The 25,449-nt window shown below is 41.5% G+C and overlaps 1 protein-coding gene across 1 annotated transcript in view; it reads left to right on the top strand.

The window, feature by feature from the left end:
- phyhiplb (phytanoyl-CoA 2-hydroxylase interacting protein-like b) overlaps positions 1 to 25,449 on the top strand; it is an 83,129-nt gene that overhangs the window by 1,596 nt on the left and 56,084 nt on the right. Inside the window, exons 2-3 of the mRNA XM_079512271.1 lie at positions 14,049 to 14,236; positions 18,592 to 18,766. Of these exons, the coding sequence (XP_079368397.1) occupies positions 14,049 to 14,236; positions 18,592 to 18,766 (363 nt within the window). The remainder of the gene's footprint in view (positions 1 to 14,048; positions 14,237 to 18,591; positions 18,767 to 25,449) is intronic.

Below are 25,449 nucleotides of genomic sequence, written 5' to 3'. Positions count from 1 at the left end.
GCGCGCCACCGAGTGGCGCGCTACGAGCTTGTAGGTCTGCTATTTTTGAAAAATCGTGAAAATATTTATTTCAGAAAACTGGAGGATTTAGAAGATTTTTTTTTTAATTTTGAGGTCAGGCCTAAATGGTCAATGGTGGTCTTCATTCAGCCACAAAAGGAGCCCCCCCCCCCGCCAGCACCACATCACAGGGCAGCCATTGTAGCCACAACCACACCGCCCCATCTTCTCCTCTACCATTGTACCCTATACCACACCGCCCCATCTTCTCTTCTCTTCTGCCGGAGCTGCACCTTAGAATGCAACGCAGTGAGATGCTGTTTATAACCCTTTAGTGCTTCGCTGGCTTGATTTTAAAGCTGTTGTTTAAGTAATTGAGGAATAGGCCGTTAGTTGGCCCCAACTATGGACTCTATATAGTTGTCAGTGCCACTGCCAGCACTGCACTTTGTACCACTGCAGTTTCAGTATAGAGGGCTTTCTGGTCGGACTGTTCTGTGAAGCACAACAATACATCGTATTTATCAGCCAAGCTTTCCAGTGTAAATAGTGCCCTTGAGACACCCACATACCCTTTTGTTTATAGAGCAACACAAACCACCATTTCTGTACAGCTTCAGTCGGAGAATAGAAAAGAACGTAGTTGGTGGATGCCACGGTACTTTCTGAATGCAATGTGGTTTGAGGACAGGATACTACGTTTCCAGCCAAGTACAATTGAATCATCAATTGTTCCATTATCGTCTGATTTCCCTATTGATACAGTATGTACACTGACAGTGTTGATTTGTGGCTTGCTGTTGACATTAAACATGGCACTAACTGGATTTAGAACTCTAGAGCAATTCATACTAGCATAGTCTATGTGGGCGATGTAGTCTGGGATCGATCCCCTGAAGCTGCCAGGCACTTGTTTTGATATCAGACTGTAAGTTTAAATGTTCTCCAGAGATAACTCGTGTCACATGAGGTTGCTTCCGTGCCATATAGCCCAAAGTGTTAAAATGCATGGCTACTCCAGATTTCTTGGACATGAGAAGCAAATGCCCTTTAGCCAGTTGGGTTATAAGGACACATTTTCCCACTATACTATTCAACTTGGTTCTACATGAGCTTTCTAAATATATCTTCCAAATCATAAATATTTAAGTCTTTAACATGAGAAGGCTTCTGTTGCTTTGCTGACGTCCAGTATGCTTATGGCACATACTGAATTGACTCTATTTTGGGGGACATGGTGTGTCGAGTAAGTATTGGGTTGGATAGTGTTGTACCCGGTTAGTATTGTACCCTGGCCTTGTTACATAGCCTAGTGTTATCTATCTAATAATTTAGCGGACGCTCGCTCGTTGTCTAAATCGTTCGGTCGCTGTCTGTCAGTCAGAGTACTTCCTTAGCATAGAGCAAGACAGCTGCTCGCTTTCTGCGCCATCTCACAATGCCACGACGCACGGACCGCCTCACGGAACCTAGCGCCGCACAGCCCTGTCCTCCAACCTCAATCGGCCCTGCATTACACACGCCAAACATTATAACATTTATCTTAATTAAATTAATTTGCGACAAAAAAAATCTCCCCGCAAATCACGTGTCACCAGTGTCACCAGTGAAATGCATGTTGGGACGGACACAGATTAATACTGGGACACACTTTTCCACGCAACAGACCCACACGCCCACACTGCACATCATTTGCTGTTCATATATTCAGAACGGGTAAGGACTAGTATCCTCTTAACTCTTGTACCCTGATTGGGTAGTGTTTTACCCTGGTTGGATAGTGTTAGATATTAGTGTTGTACCCTAGGGTTGGATAGTGTAGTATCTGGTTAGTTAGTTCTGAACCCCAAATGGTGAATAGCAGCAGGGTGTTACTGAATCTGCTAATGTGACTAAACAGTGTGGGGTGAAGCTCAGAGGACATGGTAATGAATTGGCTGTCATAAAGTAGTATGAGATACTGTATCTTCTTTTTCATTTCCCCTCACAGACAGGGCCAACTGAGGCCGCCATTTTGTTGTTGTATCAATGTGGGGTAATTGAATACACAGTGCACATCTAACAAGTCATTTGTGCCATTGCCACCGACATTATTAAGTTGCCATGATGGATGGCTGTCGTTACTGTACTGTAACCAAGCTCATTCTCTCTGTGTGTGTGTGTGTGTGTGTGTGTGTGTGTGTGCGTGCGTGCGTGCGTGCGTGCGTGCGTGCGTGCGTGCGTGCGTGCGTGCACACTCTGAGACCTCTATTTGCTCCAGCTGTGGTACCTTCATTTTGACGGCACTTTCATTGACGGCACAACAATAATGAATTTCATTTTGTCTTTTTTCTTTATTTATTTAGTTATAATAGCAGATATAAATCTCAGACAAGGTCACAAGGCTCACAATGCAGCGTTTTGTGAGCTTATAGATCTGCTATTTTTGCAATTCAATTACCAACTGCTAGATGATGGCATGTACTGTTGTTGTAATATACAGTATATTCCAACATTAAAGCAAACGGCAAAGCTCCCAATCCCCTTAAAGCCACTATAAAGCAACAGATGGGTTCAGAAACATTATTGATTACAAGAGTGTTAGTCTGTTTTCCTAAAAACTGAAGTGAGCTTGCAATGGGGTCCCTTGCCAGATTTCAAATTATTAGCACTGCTTAGGGGTGCCTACAGTATGTCCAGCTTTGAGTGACTGTGTAAACACAAACATTTAAGACAAAAGTGAGGACGCAAATGGTGATTGGCCAGAATGAGATGATGTATGATGATGTGTAATCATAAGAGCGCCCCTCACTTCACACAGGTGTGATTTTTTATTTTGAGGATAACAAAAGCATAATATTGTCCTCTACAATATAAGTTATACCTGTTAATATCTCAACGAAACATTTTAAAGCTGCCTTTCTTTTCCTTTTAAATTATATTGCTAGTGTGGTTCAAAAAGATAAAAACTGTAGATTTGTGGCCTTTGTTTGCTAGAGTTTATTTCATTAATTTAATCCAGTGCATAGTTCTCGTCTGACGAGAAGCGATCTTGAAGGTAACTTATGGGTTTGCCTACAAACTAGAGGTCAGGCACAATTGCACTCCATAGGAGCGTAAATACCACAGCCTTTGAGAATGTAAATCCTTAATAATTGTTGTCATACCAAATCAGTCAGGGGACCTGGCTACAAATTAACCCACATAGTACAGTGACAGGCCACATTAGTATCATTCCTGAAGCCTCAGTAAGCGGGCATGGTAGCTTTCCTATATTTTATGTTTGGCAATTGCTTCATGAGAGACACAGTAAATATTGCTGTCACCTCACTGCCAGACTTCACAGGTTTAATACTTTCTTCCATAAACCTGCTGTCTGAAATGCATATCAAGTAGTAAGTTAATGGAGTTGAGCATATAGTGCTTTATTGCTGTGCAAGTCTTTGATAATGAAGGTCTTCTAGCCCTTCTCTCTTATGTGCTTGATCCGGGCCAAGTATGGATTTACTTAACCCTTATAACCCTTATATCAAAGATAGACCTACTGTATAATTAAATAAAAAAAACTTGGTGGCACTCCAATGTTCCAGTGTTTTATCATCCAGTACCACAGGAGACTGTCAGAGAGGGCCATTGAGGGCATTCACATATAAGTACTTCACTTATCAGGGAAGGCACATTTTATGCTAGAAAATGACTCATCCCAAGTTAAGAAATGAGAACTTCCTTAATCCTTATACTGTCTCTCCAAAAGGTGTTCAATTAATTTGCAAGGAAACGAGTGATTCATATTCATGTATTCAGAACGCCTACAGTAATGTCTTTCTTTTGAACCAGCCCGTTGTTAGCTAACATATATTGAGTTTCAAGTATTTTCGTTCAGGAGACATGAGAGGGGCAGAACACTAGACTACATAGCCAAGATGACAAGAGATTTCTTTTTTCAGAGCTAGAGAAAGATGCTTTCTGCTCTTGACATCACTTTCCACTCTCTCTCTGTATGGTCTTGGGTCTTTAGACTTGCATGAACAGAGGCAGGAACAAAAATTGTATTTTCAAAGGCTGACTTGCCTCGATGCCTATCAGTTGTCTGCTACGCTGCACATAATGCTCGGTTCGATTTTAGACAAAAGAATGGATTTTGAAAGAAGGTGCCTTGTTATGCAGTATAGTTGTACACAGCGGCACCGCTGTCTGCCTTGAAATACTAGCAGCCCGCCCGCATCAATAAAGTAATCTTTAAAGTAAGAAGCTTGGGCTTTCAAGTATGTATCAGCACTCTCACTCAAGACACAGACTGCTTGTCTGTCTACTGCAGAACCATGATAGCTTTTGTTGTCTAATCTGGACCAGTGGTTCTCAAACTTGTTCATGTCAAGGACCCGCAATTTATTATGCATGGCCGCAGACTCCAATCTGAAAAGAGATCGGCTATGTTCAAATAGCCAATGGATATAGTGGTTAAACAGATTTTTTTAATGCTATGCTTTGATGCTACACATTTGTCTGGGGACCCCCTGAAACCCCCTCAAGGACGCCTGGGGGGCCTCTGCCGGACCCCGCTCAAATATTTTCATGTCAAAACCCTCATATTGATTTGTATTAGGCCACGGAAAACCCTTCTGAATTTTTTAAAATTTTTCACCAGTATTTTTCCAAATGTTTTGAAAATAGAAGATAATGCAAGCTCACAACACGTCCCATCATGGCATGACTGTAGATTGGCTATTAGTCAAAGTATAAAATAGGGTTGAAGTCAGGTTAAACTGGTCCTCATTTTGCTGATGACACTCCCTCAAGGACCCGTGGCTGTCCCTACTAGAGCGCACTTTGAGAACTACTAGTGGCCATCATGATGGCCATGGTAGGGGGTGCATGTGCATGTACTTAGTTTAGACAGTTTTTGGTTTAGACTAGTCATTGGTTAGACCAGTCATTATAGTCCTACAACTACAACCTATCTCAAACCCTCACCCTAAACCTAACCTCCCACGAGGCAGCACACCTAAACCTTAACCCATGTCTAACCAATGACTAGTCTAAACTAAGTATGCACCCCCATGGTAGGTAATCAAACAAATATCCCTGGACTCATCAGGCACTAGATGTAAGCAGTAACAGATATTCCACAATATCAAACCAGGTGTGACCGGTACAAATCCTTCTGCAGAGAGCGATTAGGATGATCTCTCTCTATGCATGTAAACAAGGTTTATATTGACAGTCTGCTGCTACTGCTTTTGCTCGCAGTGGCATTGATCGTGCACAGACTAAGGGCAGGTCCCAATGAGGTCCATTTGATGAGGTCTATTCAGCATAGGCCTACAATGCAGCTTAGGCTGTGATTCCCTTTCACGATGCTGTTGCCACACTGCATGTCTAACTATACATGTTAGCTGCACTCAGCACGTTGGTTCTCTCTCTGCCAACCCAGCGAATTGTGGACCTCAATTCACCCCAGCCCTGCTGCGAGATAAACATGCTAAGGCCTAGTTCACACCTACACAACAAATGTTCGGTCCGTGTGTGATGGCTGATTGCTTTTTGATTGCTGCTCCAATTCATTTTCAATGGGAGTCACATGGTTTGACCAAACATTTTTGTTTGATGAGGCTGCGTACACACCTAAAGAACAAATGTTCGGTCCGTGTGCGATGCCTGATTGCTATTTGATTGCTGCTCCAATTCATTTTCAATGGGAGTCACGTCGTTTGATCGGACAAACCTGTACAATGTGGGGGCGGAGGGCACAACAAACACATCGGACACCTTGTAGTCAAAACAGCCAACGAACAGGGTGGGACTTCAGATCGGACAGAAGGGTGGTTTTTAACCGCCAACTAATAGGAGAGAACTTCCGTTCTTGACAGCACTGGGTGGGGTTTAGGCTGTAGTCTTCTGAGTTACATGACACAGACTATTATATCGCTTGTTTGTATGTCTTCTTTTGGCTACGGCCGTGCGTAACTTGGAGAGTCCAAGTTGCGCACGGCTGTCTCCAGTGAGTGAGTCCAGTCTGGTACTGGTTCTATTCTATATACAGAAATACAGGACGATAGCCAAAATAGCCGTCGGGCCTCGGCAGTTGTGAGGCTGCATTAATAATTAGTTCTAAAAGCATGTCTTTTTTACGGGGATCACTATTGATTTTAATAGTAGACGCATATATGTCTATGAGTAGCCTAGAGTAGAAATGTAATGGCAGCGTACGAGGTTCACATGCGCAAATATAACAGATGTACAAGTTATCGACACGAATGGTACTTACAGTCTGGTACACGATGTAAGCTTGTAGATCTGTTTATTTTAAGCATGCGCCACCGCCACCACGCAAAGTTATGACGCGCGCACATGTGGGGGGGAGAGACCCGATATATTTTATAGCTCTATGGGAGAGACGCAGACAGAGAAATATTTAAAATCATCCTGTCTCGCTCTAGCGCAAGGCCGCACGCATAAAGAGCCAATGGAGCAAATGTTAAATAAGCTACAGGTGGTCCTAAATGATTAATTGATTACATCACTATAGCAAAAGACGTGATATAGGTCAACTGCAGCGGAGCTGTTCTGACTTGAAGCTTAACTGACCAGCACAGCTTCAAGTTTAAACCATAAGATGACATGGAAATGCCCGTCGATTTGATGCGCAGAAATAACATAGGCCTATATCGAATCAGGTTAAGGTGCACACATGGAAGAAAAGTCCTTTTTATCGGGATTCGGGGATATTTTGTTGTAGGCTATACGTCTCCGGTGAATTGTATGCACCAGCAGCAAGCACATTATTGTTCAAACACCTGCTCCTCTGTTCATCTGTTGTCTTATTTGGCTAATAAAATACTTATTAAGAATTCATGCAATTTCAAGTTGTTGCTGCAATCATGATTCATGTTGCTGTTCTCTTCTCTCTGTGTGACTGAAGTTTGCGCCCAAAAATTGTACAGTGATTTCCCGCACCCCCTCATGTTATTTTTCCCTCCGTAGCAAAATGACCTCTTTTCTTTTTTTCACTATTTGGTTCGCTTAACATGTCCACGTGTCATTTGTTTACATATTTGGTACGCTTTACAAAGTCCAGTGTGAACACCAAACGGACCAAAATCAAAATGCAAATATTTGGTCCTTGGTCCGGACCTTCTAAGTGAACTTTGAGTGTGAAAAACGGCCTCGACAAACTACTGCTAGCTGCTGCTGCAGTCAAGAAAACTACACTGAACATATGTGCATCTATTTCCGCGTGTCGTAGCACCGCCCAAATCGCGCAAAGCATTGTGGGACATGGAGGCATCAAATCATAAAAATGTAATCAGTGGTCGGTCGGACAGATCTGTGTGTCCGAAAGGTGTGTACGAAGCCTGAGGGGGGAGCAATCAGCAATCAGCGATCAAACACAAATGTTTGATCAAACCATGTGACTCCCATTGGAAAAGCATTGTGGTGGCCCAAAAAAACGACCAAACATTGCTTGATTGGTGTTTGGTACGTGTGAATGAGGCCTAAGCATACTTGTGTAGACATAAAGAATCATCATGGCGTCATTGCCGTTGATTAATGGCAATTATACCACAGGTCGTTTCGAGGAAGCAATCTGATTGGTTGAAACGGCCTTCTGATTGGTTGAAACCAGCACCATTCACCACCTAATCAAAACAAAGAATTCAGCTGCTCTGTTTTCCCAGAGCGCTAGCAAACTCGGTGGCTAGGCTAGCTAGTTTCTTGGGACATTTGTGGTCGTAATGACTACATCTGTCATTAAAAAAATATTTTTTTTCAGCGATTTTCTTAGTTTTAAGGGTAACTGTTGTATAATTGCAATATTACACTCGAGGGTGTGGTTTAACGTGATTATTGCCACTTCAGTGATGCTTGCTTACCGCATCACTGTCGTGGCAATAATCACGTTAACCCACACCCTCTCGTGTAATATTGCTTAATTGAAGCCTATTTTTTGATACGCTTACCGCCATTGCCATTGATTAATGGCAATTGCGCTTTCATAGTGCATTCGATCGATCGAGCCATAATGCTACTTACGTTAGCCGGTTAGCTAGCTATGTTGTTGTCACAGCACTGGATCGTCCATCTTAGATCGTCGTCGCCATAATAATACATTCTATCTGTTTCTTTCAATTGCCTGTATCTCCTATTCCTTGTCCCCCGTCTTTGACGGCACAGAGCCGGCGATGTGGAGCTCTCCAGTGCCCCGGGTTTGGATTCATATTGTAAACAAGGCCTGTCAAGGCTCCGTTGAGCTCACTAGGATAATACTACTTCCGGTAGACTGGAAATGTGGCTTTTCAAAATAAGAGCTCAAATGGGAAAGATGCTGGTGTGAATTAGATCCTAATTTTTCAATAAATGCTAGCGCTGTAGTGTTTTAATCATGAGCTCAGAAATTTGGTCTGCATCTATGCAGCGCAAAAGGTATGTGTTGTCCTGCTCCATCAAATATACAGGGACTATATAGTGAGATAGCTATGTTATACAGATCTGAATTGCATTTAAGATGTATGAGATATAAAATATACTTTCTACAGTATATCTGTATGTCTACTTCCCATAACCCCACATACTAAACCCCCCTACTATACTCTTGCTGTGTCCTACAGTACTGTTACTGAAATTCCCCAGTGGGATATGCTCAAACTGAGTGATTATGGGTCCTCTGTGTCTGATTATGAGGAATTGGAGGCTTTTGCTTTCTCCCTCGCCCCTCGCCACTTGACCTTGATCCTACAGTACGTGGATCCGTGCTTCCGTCTCTCATGGTCCCTAGGGGTAAAGAAGCTTAATTTCTAGTCTGCATTTCTGACCAACATGCTGCCTGTGTGGTGGTAGGTATGAGTAAGCACCCAGATATTATACCAATGCATGGGAAAATATTATACGTCTCGTGCAAAGGGAAACACCAGCACACACACACACACACACACACACACACACACACACACACACACACACACACACACACACACACACACACACACACACACACACACACCCAGCCAAGAGAGATATTACTATAGGCTTCTACCCTGCTACACATAATCAAATAATTTAAATACCTAATATTGAAATGCATACTGTAGTTTAAAGAAACGTGAGGCCCCAAGAAATAGTTTATTTATTTAATGAAGAAATGTAATTTGACATCAGCTTTAATACCTGAAATACAATGTGGCATGGGCTCCTAGACAACAGGACAGTTTGTTGATGTGGATATCCGGGCCATGGAGAGTGCTTTTACACAGTCGGGTTTCTCTCACAAGGGGTTCCTTTGATTTCTCCCCAGCAGCGAGCTGTAGCCAGCCTTGGAGTGTTGACATCTAAGTGATTACATCACTATTGGGCATGGCTTTGCAGTGTCCATGTAAGTCCCCTCCATTTGCAGGTGAACTAGGCAAGCTTTACTGTAAACAGTTCTCTTCAATAGACTTGGATTTACAAACAGGGACCTAATTCAACATTTTATTGATTCATTTTATTAACCCCTTTTGGTGTTAGCATTATGTTATGCTTTAGCTATTGAAAAATAGCAGATCTACAAGCTCGGTGGCGCGCTACGAGCTTGTAGGTCTGCTACTTTTGAAAAATCGAAGAACCACAGACACAGAAACATAGCTTTTTCAGAAAACTGTCATGATGTAGAAGACATTTTTTAGAATCGTTCCCAGGTCAAAATGGGTTAAATAAAATGTTTGAATTAGTTATAAATACATTTTATTTATTGTCCTGTAAGACAAATGCATCAGCATCATTCACAGCAGGTTCTTCTGTATGCTAGCTGCCTTCCATGCCTTCTATTTCTGACATTGCTATTTACATTGTTTCTGAAGCTGTGTTACGGTACACATGGAGGTTGTTTGATATACAGCAGTGTTTTGGTGTTGGGTACCATGAAAAGGTCATGGCTGCCTACAGAGTGAATGTGGACACCAGTCAGAGATATTAAATCCCACAAAGACGCGAAAGACAGAATGAGCTTGTGAATTGATTGTCCTTTAATACCTGTCCCACATTGCTCTGCATTCCTCTGTTCTTTATCATTCTGCTTGTATTGCAGCCAGATGGAGAAACCAAGGCGATTGATTTTGTAATTTTCTCAATGACTGACGGGAAATGCAGGTTTTCATAGTAAACTGCGACCTACAGTCGCATTAACAACATTTGTGTTGTTTTTGTAGAGCTGCTGGACAAGACTGTGGAGCTATCCCCCCCTATGATATTCTAATTTAATCTCTCCTGAATCAATGGTCGAGTACTGTCTGTAAGTCTTTTCCTTCTCCAGCATGACACTGGATACCTGCTGGGGTGCTGGGGTGGTATCGACATCACAGGCTTGTACTGTACAAGTCATGCTGACTTGGCTGTCCAGACAGAATGGTTTCCCTACTGTGTCCTGTATTCAAGCTCTCAGTCTGAACCAAGACCCATTAACTCAGTAACTTGGTCAGGCAGCCAGCCATGACTGCGCCTAGGGCTATAATGACTTCCTTTTTATCATTCCTCTCACAAATTCCATAACCCCGGCAACCAAAAAAAACATTGTATGCCTCACATATCCAGATCATACTACTGTATAGTTGCTTGCAGCGATTTAATTAATATCCAAGCACTGTGTGTTGCCTTTAGTTACACTAGGCTATTTTTATCACTTTGTATTCTTAAAGGGGAATTCCACTCATTTTCAACATTTTACCATGTCATTAATATACCTTAGAGCTGTTGTGAGGAAATAATAACAAGTCCCCCCATTCTGTGTTTCCTAGAACTAGAGGTCTGGGGAAAAAAATCATTAACATGGTGAAACACATCTTGATGACATCATCAAGATGTGTTTCACCATGTTAATGATTTTTTTTTCATAATTACAGTTCTAGGAAACATAGAATGGGGGGACTTTTTTATTATTCCCACACAACAGCTCTAAGGTATATTAATGACATAGTAAAATGTTGAAAATGGGTGGTTTTCTTTGAAGATCATAGAGAGTTTTACCTGGGACTGGAGGAACATAGTGACTGTGTGACTTTTAGGTAAAGATTACTATTCTAGATTACGTCCTGCTAATTGGCTAACCAGTGATTAGGAGGATAAAAGTAGGTGTGAGGGACTTGTTTTTCACTTGGGTCATTTTGGGTCATTTGACCCACTGGTTTAACTATAGAATGTATAGCCCAGGATATAGGAAAAAATTAGGCAGGGCTGTTTTAAACCGTTTTCAAAAAGCAATGTAGGTATTTCTGGTTGACTGTTCCCTAAAAAAACGTAATGAAGAGAGAATGGTCCATACTACCCAATTATGTGGAGTTACTCATTTATCAGCTCTTCTCTAAGCTGATGAGTGGAGATGGGTGTTCCATGCTCCACTGCTCACCCCATCTATTCAATGGCATTGCGCACCAAGCCTGAATTCCATGGTCTTGTTTCATAGATGTAGGCTCAGCACAGCAAACACATTGTTGCCATGCCAAGTGGGTGTTTATTAGCAATGGAGCAAAGTCTATATTCACTGCGATTCTTACAAAGCTTGTATTCAGGCACTTGTTAAGTTGTTTTGGTGTTTCGTATGCTGTGCGTGTGCGGTCTCTGCACTCTAGGGTGCAGGTCTGGGCCGCATGAAGCCTACTTATCGCACAGGTTATAGAGTATTGTCTCAGGCAATTGGTTGTGTAAAAGCCCAATTTAATTCCACCACTACTACTATTGCTGAAAGGCCCGAGGTGGTCCATGGTGACACACCAGTGAAGCTAGAATTACCCAGATCAAAAGACCTAAACGTCTTCCACATTCAACATTTCCAAATGTGACCAGATTTGACTGAGGGCCTGCCATCGCGCAAATTACAGCTTTTCACCAGAGGAGAAAAACTTATTTTTTTGTTTTCAAAATGAGTTAATAGCACAGGCAGACTCTTCACATACTAGAGCATTTCTGAAATAAGTGTCAGAGCTGAAATCGACATGTAAATATGAAATAAATGCCCAAACATGTAGCTAGGTGTAATGTTAGAGACCACAGAAGTGAACCTTTCAAGCCTGTTTTCTCAACTCGCTGTTGTCTGCAAGACATTACTCTATAAGCCATATCTCCAAAACTGGTGGGTCAAACTGAACAACCAATATGTCAATTTGAAGCTATGATTCCCTGCTTTCATGAAAAAACGAAAATTAAAAAAAATCCAATGGCAGTCCTTCAGTCAAATTTAGTCACAAATGTGCCGATGTTGTCATATGTAGTAAAGCTGCTAGGCTATTGCCTGTCATTTTGAAACTGAGGCTTTTTCAATACCATCTCTGTGTAGTAGTCGTGTTTGAATTGAAATATGTAATACCAGCATATGTGCTGCTCCACTGATAGGTATAGAGGGGATTAATGTGTTTCTATGGCAACGTGTATTTGTGTGTGTGTGTGTGCGTGTGTGTGTGTGTGTGTGTGTGTGTGTGTATATTTGTGTGTGTGTGTGTGTGTGTGTGTGTGTGTGTGTGTGTGTGTGTGTGTGTGTGTGTGTGTGTGTGTGTGTGTGTGTGTGTGTGTGTGTGTGTGTGTGTGTGACGCCAAGTCCTCTATGGAAAAAACGAGGCAGATGTGTCGCCTACTGTGAGTGTTCTCTATGGCACAAAGGTATATTGACTGATCCACTGCAGAGCCATATTGTACATTTCCAGCATTACAAAAGATGGCTAAAGTAATATCACAATTTTTAGTTACGGTACCTATTCCACACACTGCAGCCTTCTCTGATTGATGTATCTATTAACCCATTTTGACCTGAGATCAGATTCTAAAAATGTCTTCTACATCCTGACAGTTTTCTGAAAAAGCTATGTTTCTATGTCAGTCGTTCTTCGATTTTTCAAAAATAGCAGACCTACAAGCTCGTAGCGCGCCACTCGGTGGCGCGCTATGAACTTGTAGATCTGCTATTTTTCAATAGCTAAAGCATAACATAATGCTAACACCAAAAGGGGTTCCCGCCCCAAAATGGGTTAACAGGCTTGGAAAGGAAGGGATGTCCGCACACTGTTTCACTGCTCTCAGTTAAATTCTTTATTTATTGAACAACGTTTCGACCCTTGTGGGTCTTCGTCAGGTATGGGTACAAAACATCAAGAGGCGTATTATATACAACAGCATATGGGCAGGTCAACAAGGAACAAGCTCTGTTGCAATGAGGACAATCAAGCAAGCCACGCCCACCACATCTGAAAGGATGAGGCTGCAATCAGCAGGCCTATAAGCCGCTGCCACACTATGAAAAGAGCTGCGCACGTTCTCGGCTGCAAGCAGCTTAAAGCTTGAGTTTTTAGACAGCTGGTGGATGGAAATTAAGCTCCACCTCCGCTGAATTCTTGCGCGACGGCCAGATTCCCGGAAACGCTCTCCTCCGCTCAAGTCTTCCGCGGAGGTGGAGCTTCTTTTCCATCCACCAGCTGTCTAAAAACTCAAGCTTTAAGCTGCGCGCAGCTTAAGAAGTGCGCAGCTTAAGAAAGTTTTGCGCTATGGTGTGGAGACGGTGATAGGGCATGTCAAGCTAAGGACTCTACTTATATTGAAAATAGTGGCTCTAAGGCCAACTCTAAGTAGAGTCCTTAGCTTGACAGCCTGTTTTCATTGTACGTATATTTTTGACCAGCACCTTTCTGGAGATGTGCGTGCTTCCTGTTCTTCCTGATCTCTATTAACAGGCTTCTCAGAGTTGACGTAGTGGAGTCATTTGGTCACAAGATTATATCGACATACCTCTTTGAGGCTGTGGGTTGGACAAATGTTGTCCAGGATTCTTTGTATTGTCCTTTTGTTGAGGGGCGCTAGCTATGCCCAGCTCTCAGGGTTTGTGTGAACACAAACATTGGCTTGTGATTGGCTGATCACCCCATAGCGATGATTTGATTGGCCATGAACAATATTGAAGCTAAAAGTGAGGGCAGAAAAGTGAAGACGGAAAAGTGAGAACACAAATTGTGATTGGCCGGAATGAGATGATGTACAGTATGATGATAAGAGCGCCCCTCACTTCACACGGTGTGAAGTCAATGTGTTTGTCTGGTTTTGTGTTGTGTGACCAGGAAAGAAGTCCCAGGATAGCGACATGGGAGAGCTTCCTGTCCCCCAAAACATCAAGATAAGCAACATCACGTGTGACTCGTTCAAGATCTGCTGGGACATGGAGCCGAACGCCAAGGAGCGCATCACACACTACTTCATTGACCTGAACAAGAAGGAGAACAAGAACTCCAACAAGTTCAAACATAAGGTAATGCATGAGCCAAAGCAGAAAGCCCAGACATTGTGGCTACATTGTTTGTGTAGCCACAATGAAAAACAGAAGGGGAGGGGCGACTGCGACTGGTGGACAGAGAGAGAGAGAGAGAGAGAGAGAGAGAATCAAATACTGCTGTCAATGTCAAAAACCCAAGGAACTACGCAAATTAACATTATGGCCGTGGCTGCATATTAATGGGGTGTGTGAGGGAGGTATATGATAATCACCAGTAGGTTACTTATCACTCGAATGCAATCGAGCCAGCAGGCTCTGCACTGCATGTACAGTATACTGGCTGCGATTAGGAAACACAGAAGTGAAATTACTGCTGCCGAAGCAAAAACATTGTGAAACTGACTTACGTGGCCGGTTAAAGGACAACTTTAGTTTTTTTCAACCAAGGTTCATGTTTTAGGTTGTTATTAGAGAAAGTAAAAGATTAGTGTTATTTTTTTTTTCATTTGCTGCTTTCTTTCGTTTTAGGGATTTTAGCATTCGAGCATGGGGCTAAATATTTTTTTTTACAAAGTATTATGGCGATTTTTTTTTAAATTATTTACTACAGTCCTAATAAACCCCAGGAAATTACATCTGACCACAAATAAATCACAGAATCTACTGAATGTGAAGGTAGCCTACTGGGGGGAAGCCAGTAGGCCAGTGTGTCATAGGCTCAATATGTCAGTTTGACACATTCAGTAGATCTCGTGATCTTTTGTGGCCAGATGAAATTACCTGGAGTTTATTAGGACTATAGTAAATAATTAAAAAAGAAATCGCTATAAAATGTTGTAAAAAAAAAAAAACATATTTAGCCCCATGCTCGAATGCCCCCGCCCCCTGTCAAAAACAGCTAAAATCCCTAAAACAAAAGAAAGCAGCAAATGAAAAGAAATAACACTCATCTTTTACTTTCTCTAATAACAACCTAAAACATGAACCTTGGTTGAAAAAAACTAAAGTTGTCATTTAAGACTGATATGAGGTTAGGGGACTTACGTGGCCGGTTAAGACTGATATGAGGTTAGGGGACTTACGTGGCCGGTTAAAACTGAGGTCAGGGTTAGGGTTAGAGTTAGGGTTAGATTTAGGGTTAGTAATAGTCGGACAATGTGTTTCCTAATCGCAGCCAATCTGCTCCAGGACGAGCCTGCTGGCTCGATTGCATTCGAGTGATAAGTAACCGACTGGTGATTAATATTGTCGGTTGATTTTCATACGAATCCGTTGCCCCAACAAACATGATGGCATGCAAAAATCCCACATTTCAACGATATTGCAAATTACAGGACTCATTTGAAACACTAACTACAACTGTCGCACCACCAAACCAAGACCATTTCATCATCCAAATTTTTAAGTCAGATCGCTCTCTGCACCTAGCCGACCAGCTTGAATACTGCTCTGATATTGTCCTTCTAATACATGAGGGGGGCATGTTTTTTCATTTACTTTTTTCATTTAACCTCCTCCAGGAGGAGGTCAGAGGAGACAAAAAAATCAAAAAGAATTATTCAAAATGAATGAGAAAAGGAAATGAAAAAAACACGGCCCACTCACATTATTAGAAGGACAATATCAGTCACCAGGCGGGTATTTTCGATTAATCCATCATGGTTAAAATGGAGTTTGAAGTTACTGTATAATGGGTTTGTATAGGAAGGGGGCGGGGCAGTTAAAATGAATATCAAATATCTAAATACTGACTGGAGCAACTCTGGGGTGTGTAGCCTGAGTAGACGATAAAATGAAAAGGGTTTTTTTCTAAGTGAAATATACCTTTAACGTCCCTCATTCAAAGTAGTTTTGGAGGATTTAATTCTTAGTGAATAGAGAATATTCTTTTTTTTCTGTTCTTTTTTTTTTACTTTTTATTGAATTTTAATCAAACATACATGTAAATGAAACGACTGACAATTGACAATACATACAACCAAAACAAAACAAGACAATATACGTACAATACACACAAGGGGAGATATCTGCCTCTCTTCTCTATTGATGATCATAATTCATAAGTACCTCGAACAGGTGCATCTGTTTCTTTTTTTAATAATATTTATTTTATTTGGAAAAAGCAGTACAATATCAGCATTTCTATGCATACATAGGACACAAGTGCAGTTCCCAGGATTTTTTTTTCACCCCTCTTCCCTCCCTCCCCCTCCAAGTGACTCCATCTCCAGTGTCTCTGTAACATCCTTGCTTTCTTCAGGACTACATATGGCATCAAGTAACACTTAACAGGGGCAAAGGGCAATATCGCTTCAGAGTGTACATTTCAGAAGGAGAAAAAGAAGAAAGAGTGGGCAGATAAAAGAAAAAGACAAAGACAAAAAAAACAACAACAACCAAGAAACTAAAGTATTTACAATATTTCTGAGGGGGATAAAAACAAAACAGCTTTGGATTTCGACCATGAGAAGAGGAAGGGTGTCTTAAACATTTTCTACAAAGATCATAAAGCAGGCTATCAGGACCAGTGAGATCACACAAAGTCAGCTCTCAGAGGGGCAATGTGTACTATCCAGTTGTTCCAAATTTGGTAGAAATTGTCTAGTCTAGTTCTTAGGATGTATGTTAATTTTTCCATTTTGAAAATATCCAGGACTATTCCGTGACAATCGTCCATTGTGGGTGTGATTGGGGTTAGCCATCTTCTTGTTATTGACTTTTTGCTGGCTGCCAAGAGCACCTGCAGTAGCTTTGTGTATCTCGACTGGTTAAGACATTCAATGTGGCCCAGGTACAAGGTTGTGAAGTTAAAAGGTATTGGAGTATTAAATACTGAACACAGTGATTTGTGAATATTGTTCCAAAACACCCTCAACTTGGGGCACCCCCAGAAAATGTGGTTGGCTTTCTTTGCCCCACACTGCCTCCAGCACAGCCTATCATCGCCTTTGTATTTTTCCTGATACGGGGTCTTAAAATATCTAATAATATTTTTCTAACAATGCTCTCTCAAGTCCATAGAACAGGTTGAGGTAGACTGGAACTCCCAGATCCCTCCCCATACTTCCTCTGAGAGTACAATTCCTGCATCCCTCTCCCATCTCTCTTTGATGTACAACGTGCTTTCATTTTTAGCATCTGAAATGGCACTATATAACTCAGAGATGGATTTACTTAGGTGCATCTCTTTCTACAGGTTAAACTGAATTTAAACAAAATCAGGTCTTATGGTAGAGACATGAGCAATCCATCTAAACCAGTTATCTGTGAAGACTTCAACTTGACCTCTAAAGCTGAATGTAATTCTCTCCATAATAAATATACTATAGATTAAATCAATCCATTCATTTATAGTTGGTATGAGAATAGACTCTTCTTAACAAGGCCTTGTATTGTTCCAAGGCTCCACGATGAGCTCCAGCTCCAAGCATTATAAAAGGCAAATATGAGAACCCAACACACAGAACCCAACGCACAGAACCCAACACACAGAACCCAACGCACAGAACCCAACGCACAGAACCCAACACACAGAACCCAACGCACAGAACCCAACACACAGAACCCAACACACAGAACCCAACACACAGAACCCAACACACACAGAACCCAACACACACAGAACCCAACACACACAGAACCCAACACACACAGAACCCAACACACACAGAACCCAACACTCTCCCAGAGAATAAGTGCAGCAGCGGTGGTCAGAGACGGCAGTTCTGAGCAGTTAGGCTAATGAATCGGGATGGTGATCTTGCAGCCCAGTTTCATCAGCCTCCTGCCTTCTTTCCCACAGCTAAAAGCAAACCTGATAGGAAGTGTTGCTGTCTCTGCTCTGTGTGAAGGTATAGACCCCCTACCAGTGTTGTTATGGTGGTCCTCCGTTGGTGGATTAATGTGCTGCCATGGTTGCTAGGCAGGGGCTCCTGTAATTCTCTAGTCCAATCAATGACCCGCTAAGGTGGGTACAAGGCTCCATAGCTAACTGTACCGCCGTTGCTGGGGGAGTTACATTATGTTGAGGGGAGCTAGCCCCTCCTATACACAGGTTTAATGTTTGTCTTTAGTTCAAAGTTTGTTTAGTAAACACATTGACAATGAAGGGAAAATTTACGCCATGATTTGTCGTTTACGTCATCTTGTCTCTTTATTGTTAATGGCGTTTAATGTTTGTATCACCATTACATCACCTAATCAACATGAGTTAGACTTTAATATATTAGCGCCCCTCACTTCACACGGGTGTGATTTTTTTAGTATACACACAGCTAAGATCAATATGGGTACACACAAACACAAGCTGGGCATAGGAGTGGCTATCAATAATCCATCTAGGCCTGGTTCAAAAGAATGTTTTTTTAAAGTCTCCTTCTCTCTTCCTTCAGGATGTGCCCACCAAGCTGGTGGCCAAGGCGGTGCCCCTGCCCATGACAGTGCGGGGCCACTGGTTCCTGAGCCCCCGCACCGAGTACACAGTGGCCGTCCAGACTGCGTCCAAGCAGACAGATGGTGACTACGCCGTGTCAGAGTGGAGCGAGATCATCGAGTTCTGCACTGCTGGTGAGTGTGCTGGGGATGTGGGTGTATACTGAATTATGAACACACCAACGTGTGATGGATGCTTTTATCTAAAGTTGCCTCAAGGTACCACGAGAGTGAGCAGTTTTAAGATTGGATGGACCCCTGTTGCAACCGTGAATCGCTGACCTTGTCTTTGTCATCCATGCTTGTCAGGGCCGGATTAACACCTCTGAGGGCCCCTGGGCACTGAAGCTCGAAGGGCCCCCCCTTTACATGCACACGTAAATCTTTGTGTGCGCGCGTATAACACGCGCAACATTTTTGCTGTTTTGGGGAAGTTTTATGCCGTTATATTGGCCTATTTCTGGTCGCCTACCCCCCCCCCCCCCCCCCCCCAGAGTGACAGCCAATCTATTATTTCATTCGGATTAGCAGGGACATTTTCTGTGGAGCTAAACTTTTTTTTTTGTTTTTGTTTTTTGAGGGGCCCCTGGTGCCCAAGGGCCCCTGGGCACGTGCCCAAAGTGCCCATATGGTAGATCCGGCCCTGATGCTTGTCCAAGGAAGCAACAAAGGTACACAGAGGTAGTTGTTGGGGTGGAGTTCTGGCAGGAAAGACGGAGGAGATGAGTGGAGGAGGAGGAGTGAGAGGGATGACTGTGTCACAGAGAGATGGAAGGAAAGATGGATGGAAGGATGGGAGAGAATGTCTTGATGGGGCAAAAAGACAGGATTAGAAGGGGAGAGGCGGGAAGCATGCTGTCAGGATGCAGAGGTTATTGATGCACCACTGGTATCTCAGCCAGAGGGTGAGAGAGGAGGAAGGGGGTAGTTATAGGGGGTAGTGATAATGGCAAGCAGCCTCCAGGAGTGGAGGAGGAAGTGATTAGAGTGGCTGAAGCGATGAGACGTAGAGGGGGTTGGGGAGTGAAAGAAAGAAAGAGAAGGTAGATTGTGGATGATGGAACAATGTTGATAAAATGCCTTTTATCCTGGACTGTTGTGAGGAAAGCAATAAGTAAAAGAGCTGCCTACCTGGCTGTGCTGCTAGTTACGATTGATTGGATTACAGATTTATAGTCCATGGTCTCGGAGTGATTTTCGTCTTTTTTTCGAATCCTCAAAAATGTAGAAAAACGGCGTGCTATAGTATGCCGTGAAAAACGAGGATTTGAAAAAAAATACAAAAATCCCTGGGCTGAGTGATTTTCATCTTTTTTTTTAATCCTCAAAAATGATGAAAAACGCCGTGCTATAGTATGCCGTCCGAGACCATGGGCTATAGCCCATGATCAAAAAAGATGAAAAACGAGGATTTGAAAGAAAGACGAAAATCACCCCGAGGTCTCGAGTGATTTTCGTCTTTTTTTCAAATCCTCAAAAATGATGAAAAACGGTGTGCTATAGTATGCCTGTTCGAGGCATACTATACTAAACCAAATACTAAACAAAATCTTCGAAGAAACATCAGGAAATGCCCATAAATACAAAACTAATTAAAAAATGCTGTAGTATGCCGAAACCATGGGCTATAGTCCATGGTCTCGAGTGATTTTCGTCTTTTTTTCAAATCCTCAAAAACGATGAAAAACGGTGTGCTATAGTATGCTGTCCGATAGCCCATGGGCTATAAATGATGAAAAGCGAGGATTTTTCTTTTTAAAAAACACATGTTTATTGATTTTTCTTTACAATATAGTATTTTCAAAGCAATTATTCACATATATTTCCCCCCCCACAACCCCATGGCAGCACAAATACTAAACAAAATATTCGAAGAAACATCAGGAAATAACCCATAAATACTAAAAAAACAAAAAAACATTACATACAGTTAAACAAACGAATGCACAATGTCCCACTCCCATCACAGTTCCTTACCCCCACCCTACAGCTGACTACTCTAATTAACCACTATACATCCAAAGCCTCTTCAATATCTGAAAAGAAAGGATTAGAGAGTGTCACTTTTCAAATGGGGCCTTGGGATCATGTACAGAGCATTTGAATGGTGCTGTGCATCAAAGGTGTCTTTAGTGCTTTTAAGTGTTATTGTGGATGTTAATCAGATAATACAGAGGAGAAACCATGACAGGACACAGACAACCTCCCCATTGGTGGATGTGATCCTGGCAGCCAGCCCAGGTGTGTTCTGGTCCTGTTGATTGAGCTGAGAAGGACCTATAAACCTTCAAGGTTTATAGGTCCTGCTCTGCTCAATCAACAGGACCAGAACACACACTCGTTACTTTTCTTCCAATTTATTATACTCGTCATCACGCTACTAGTCCTACATACTTACACCTAGAAACCCCATTCAAACCTACTTAGGTTCATCTTACGGGGGACATGTTTGCCTGAAAAGGAATCTTTGAAATGTTTTAGCAATAAAGACAACCTTGAACCTTGAACCTTGAAATAGTGCTTTCAAATTTGAGAAATTCATAATGGGGCTCAATGGCAGCTATTGGCACGTCAAAAAAGCACTTTCACCTAGAAACTCCATTCACACTTTTTATAATTCAGCTTACTGTGGAACATGCTGGAACGTTTTACTTTGAAATGTTTTGTAGTTTCTGAGTTATTTAAGTTAAACGCCCAATGCATTCCCAATGGCAATAGCACAAACTTTGGCATGCTACTAGTCCTACATACTTACGCCAGGGCTCCACCGGACGCGTTGCGTTGCGTCTGCGTCTGCGTCGCGTCAAAAAACGCACCGGTTCAATTTTAATGCACGCGTCGCGTCTCCGTCAACGCGGGCAGTGGAGCCACCCTTCATTGATTAAAAAGGGAACATTCCCTGACGGTGACGGAGACGCGACGCTGACGCGCCCGGTGGAGCCCGGCCGTAACACCTAGAAACCCCATTCAAACCTATTTAGGTTCATCTTACGGTGGACATGTTTGCCTGAAAAGGAATCTTTGAAATGTTTCATAATTTTAGAAATATAGTGCTTTAAATTTGAGAAATTTAGAATGGGGGTCAATGGCAGATTTTGGCTAGTAAAGATTTGAGTGGGATTTGAACCCACAATCTCCAGATCATGCAGCCAGTGTGCTAAGTCACTGATCTACTTGCTACCTGCCACAACACAGTCTGCTGTTCCCTTTGAGAACAACATTGATACAAAAATAAAATACAAAAAATAAAATAACAGGAGATTTGTCTATTGTTTCTTTTGCTGTTGTTTATCTCTAGACGTTTGAATGTTTATGAACCACAATGGAAACAAGTCTCTGGCTCTTCTGTCATTATCTATTCGGCCTTGTAAGAACAGCATGCACAGTGGCTCACTGGGTACAGAGCCTGCCTGGGAATCAGGAGGCTGCAGGTTCAAGTCCTGGCTCTGACATAGTGTACCAAAATCATGAAAATATGACAAAATATATTATGCCGTCCCAAACCATGGACTATAGTATGTCGATTTTTCATGATTTTCATCTTTTTTTCAAATCCTCCAAAATCATGGAAAACTACATGCTATAGTATGCCATCCGAAACCATGACCATAGTATGTCGTTTTTTCATGATTTTCATCTTTTTTTCAAATAGTCCTAAATCACGAAAAACGACATGCTATAGTTGATGGTCCGAAAAAAATTATAACTTTGGCATGCTACTAGTCCTACATACTTACACCTAGAATCCCCATTCAAACCTATTTAGGTTCATCTTACGGTGGACATGTTTGCCTGAAAAGGAATCTTTGAAATGTTTCATCGTTTTAGAAATATAGTGCTTTCAAATTTGAGACATTTACAATGGGGCTCAATGGCAGATATTGGCACGTCAAAAAAGCACTTTCACCTAGAAACTCCATTCACACTTTTTATAATTCAGCTTTCTGTGGAGACACATGCTGGAACTTTTTACTTTGAAATGTTTTGTAGTTTCTGAGTTATTTAAGTTAAACGCCCAATGCATTCCCAATGGCAATAGCACAAACTTTGGCATGCTACTAGTCCTACATACTTACACCTAGAAACCCCATTCAAACCTATTTAGGTTTATCTTACGGTGGACATGTTTGCCTGAAAAGGAATCTTTGAAATGTTTCATCGTTTTAGAAATATAGTGCTTTCAAATTTGACCTATTTACAATGGGGCTCAATGGCAGATATTGGCACGTCAAAAAAGCACTTTCACCTAGAAACTCCATTCACACTTTTTATAATTCAGCTTTCTGTGGAGACACATGCTGGAACTTTTTACTTTGAAATGTTTTGTAGTTTCTGAGTTATTTAAGTTAAACGCCCAATGCATTCCCAATGGCAATAGCACAAACTTTGGCATGCTACTAGTCCTACATACTTACACCTAGAAACCCCATTCAAACCTATTTAGGTTCATCTTACGGTGGACATGTTTGCCTGAAAAGGAATCTTTGAAATGTTTCATCGTTTTAGAAATATAGTGCTTTCAAATTTGACACATTTACAATGGGGCTCAATGGCAGATATTGGCACGTCAAAAAAGCACTTTCACCTAGAAACTCCATTCCCACTTTTTATAATTCAGCTTTCTGTGGAGACACATGCTGGAACTTTTTACTTTGAAATGTTTTGTAGTTTCTGAGTTATTTAAGTTAAACGCCCAATGCATTCCCTATGGCAATAGCACAAACTTTGGCATGCTACTAGTCCTACATACTTACACCTAGAAACCCCATTCAAACCTATTTAGGTTCATCTTACGGTGGACATGTTTGCCTGAAAAGGAATCTTTGAAATGTTTCATCGTTTTAGAAATATAGTGCTTTCAAATTTGACACATTTACAATGGGGCTCAATGGCAGATATTGGCACGTCAAAAAAGCACTTTCACCTAGAAACTCCATTCACACTTTTTATAATTCAGCTTTCTGTGGAGACACATGCTGGAACTTTTTACTTTGAAATGTTTTGTAGTTTCTGAGTTATTTAAGTTAAACGCCCAATGCATTCCCAATGGCAATAGCACAAACTTTGGCATGCTACTAGTCCTACATACTTACACCTAGAAACCCCATTCAAACCTATTTAGGTTCATCTTACGGTGGACATGTTTGCCTGAAAAGGAATCTTTGAAATGTTTCATCGTTTTATAAATATAGTGCTTTCAAATTTGAGACATTTACAATGGGGCTCAATGGCAGATATTGGCACGTCAAAAAAGCACTTTCACCTAGAAACTCCATTCACACTTTTTATAATTCAGCTTTCTGTGGAGACACATGCTGGAACTTTTTACTTTGAAATGTTTTGTAGTTTCTGAGTTATTTAAGTTAAACGCCCAATGCATTCCCAATGGCAATAGCACAAACTTTGGCATGCTACTAGTCCTACATACTTACACCTAGAAACCCCATTCATACCTATTTAGGTTCATCTTACAGTGGACATGTTTGCCTGAAAAGGAATCTTTGAAATGTTTCATAGTTTTAGAAATATAGTGCTTTTAAATTTGAGAAATTCAGAATGGGGGTCAATGGCAGATTTTGGCAAGTAAAGATTTGAGTGGGATTTGAACCCACAATCTCCAGATCATGCAGCCAGTGTGCTAAGTCACTGATCTACTTGCTACCTGCCACAACACAGTCTGCTGTTCCCTTTGAGTACAACATTGATACAAAAATAAAACACAAAAAATAAAATAACAGGAGATTTGTCTATTGTTTCTTTTGCTGTTGTTTATCTCTAGACGTTTGAATGTTTATGAACCACAATGGAAACAAGTCTCTGGCTCTTCTGTCATTATCTATTCGGCCTTTTAAGAACAGCATGCACAGTGGCTCACTGGGTACAGAGCCTGCCTGGGAATCAGGTGGCTGCAGGTTCAAGTCCTGTCTCTGACATAGTGTACCAAAATCATGAAAATATGACTAAATATATTATGCCGTCCCAAACCATGGACTATAGTATGTCGATTTTTCATGATTTTCATCTTTTTTTCAAATCCTCCAAAATCATGGAAAACTACATGCTATAGTATGCCATCCGAAACCATGACCATAGTATGTCGTTTTTTCATGATTTTCATCTTTTTTTCAAATAGTCCTAAATCACGAAAAACGACATGCTATAGTTGATGGTCCGAAAAAAATTATAACTTTGGCATGCTACTAGTCCTACATACTTACACCTAGAATCCCCATTCAAACCTATTTAGGTTCATCTTACGGTGGACATGTTTGCCTGAAAAGGAATCTTTGAAATGTTTCATAGTTTTAGAAATATAGTGCTTTAAATGTGAGAAATTTACAATGGCAGATAGTGGCACGTCAAAATCACTTTCACCTAGAAACTCCATTCACACGTTTTATAATTCAGCTTACTGTGGAGACACATGCTGGAACTTTTTACTTTGAAATGTTTTGTAGTTTCTGAGTTATTTAAGTTAAACGCCCAATGCATTCCCAATGGCAATAGCACAAACTTTGGCATGCTACTAGTCCTACATACTTACACCTAGAAACCCCATTCAAACCTATTTAGGTTCATCTTACGGTGGACATGTTTGCCTGAAAAGGAATCTTTGAAATGTTTCATCGTTTTAGAAATATAGTGCTTTCAAATTTGAGACATTTACAATGGGGCTCAATGGCAGATATTGGCACGTCAAAAAAGCACTTTCACCTAGAAACTCCATTCACACTTTTTATAATTCAGCTTTCTGTGGAGACACATGCTGGAACTTTTTACTTTGAAATGTTTTGTAGTTTCTGAGTTATTTAAGTTAA

This window comes from Electrona antarctica, assembly GCF_951216825.1.
Source record: "Electrona antarctica genome assembly, chromosome: 10".
Lineage (NCBI taxonomy): Eukaryota > Metazoa > Chordata > Actinopteri > Myctophiformes > Myctophidae > Electrona > Electrona antarctica.
The sequence above is the reverse complement of the archived record's forward strand: the minus strand, read 5'-3'. Positions and strand labels throughout refer to the sequence as shown.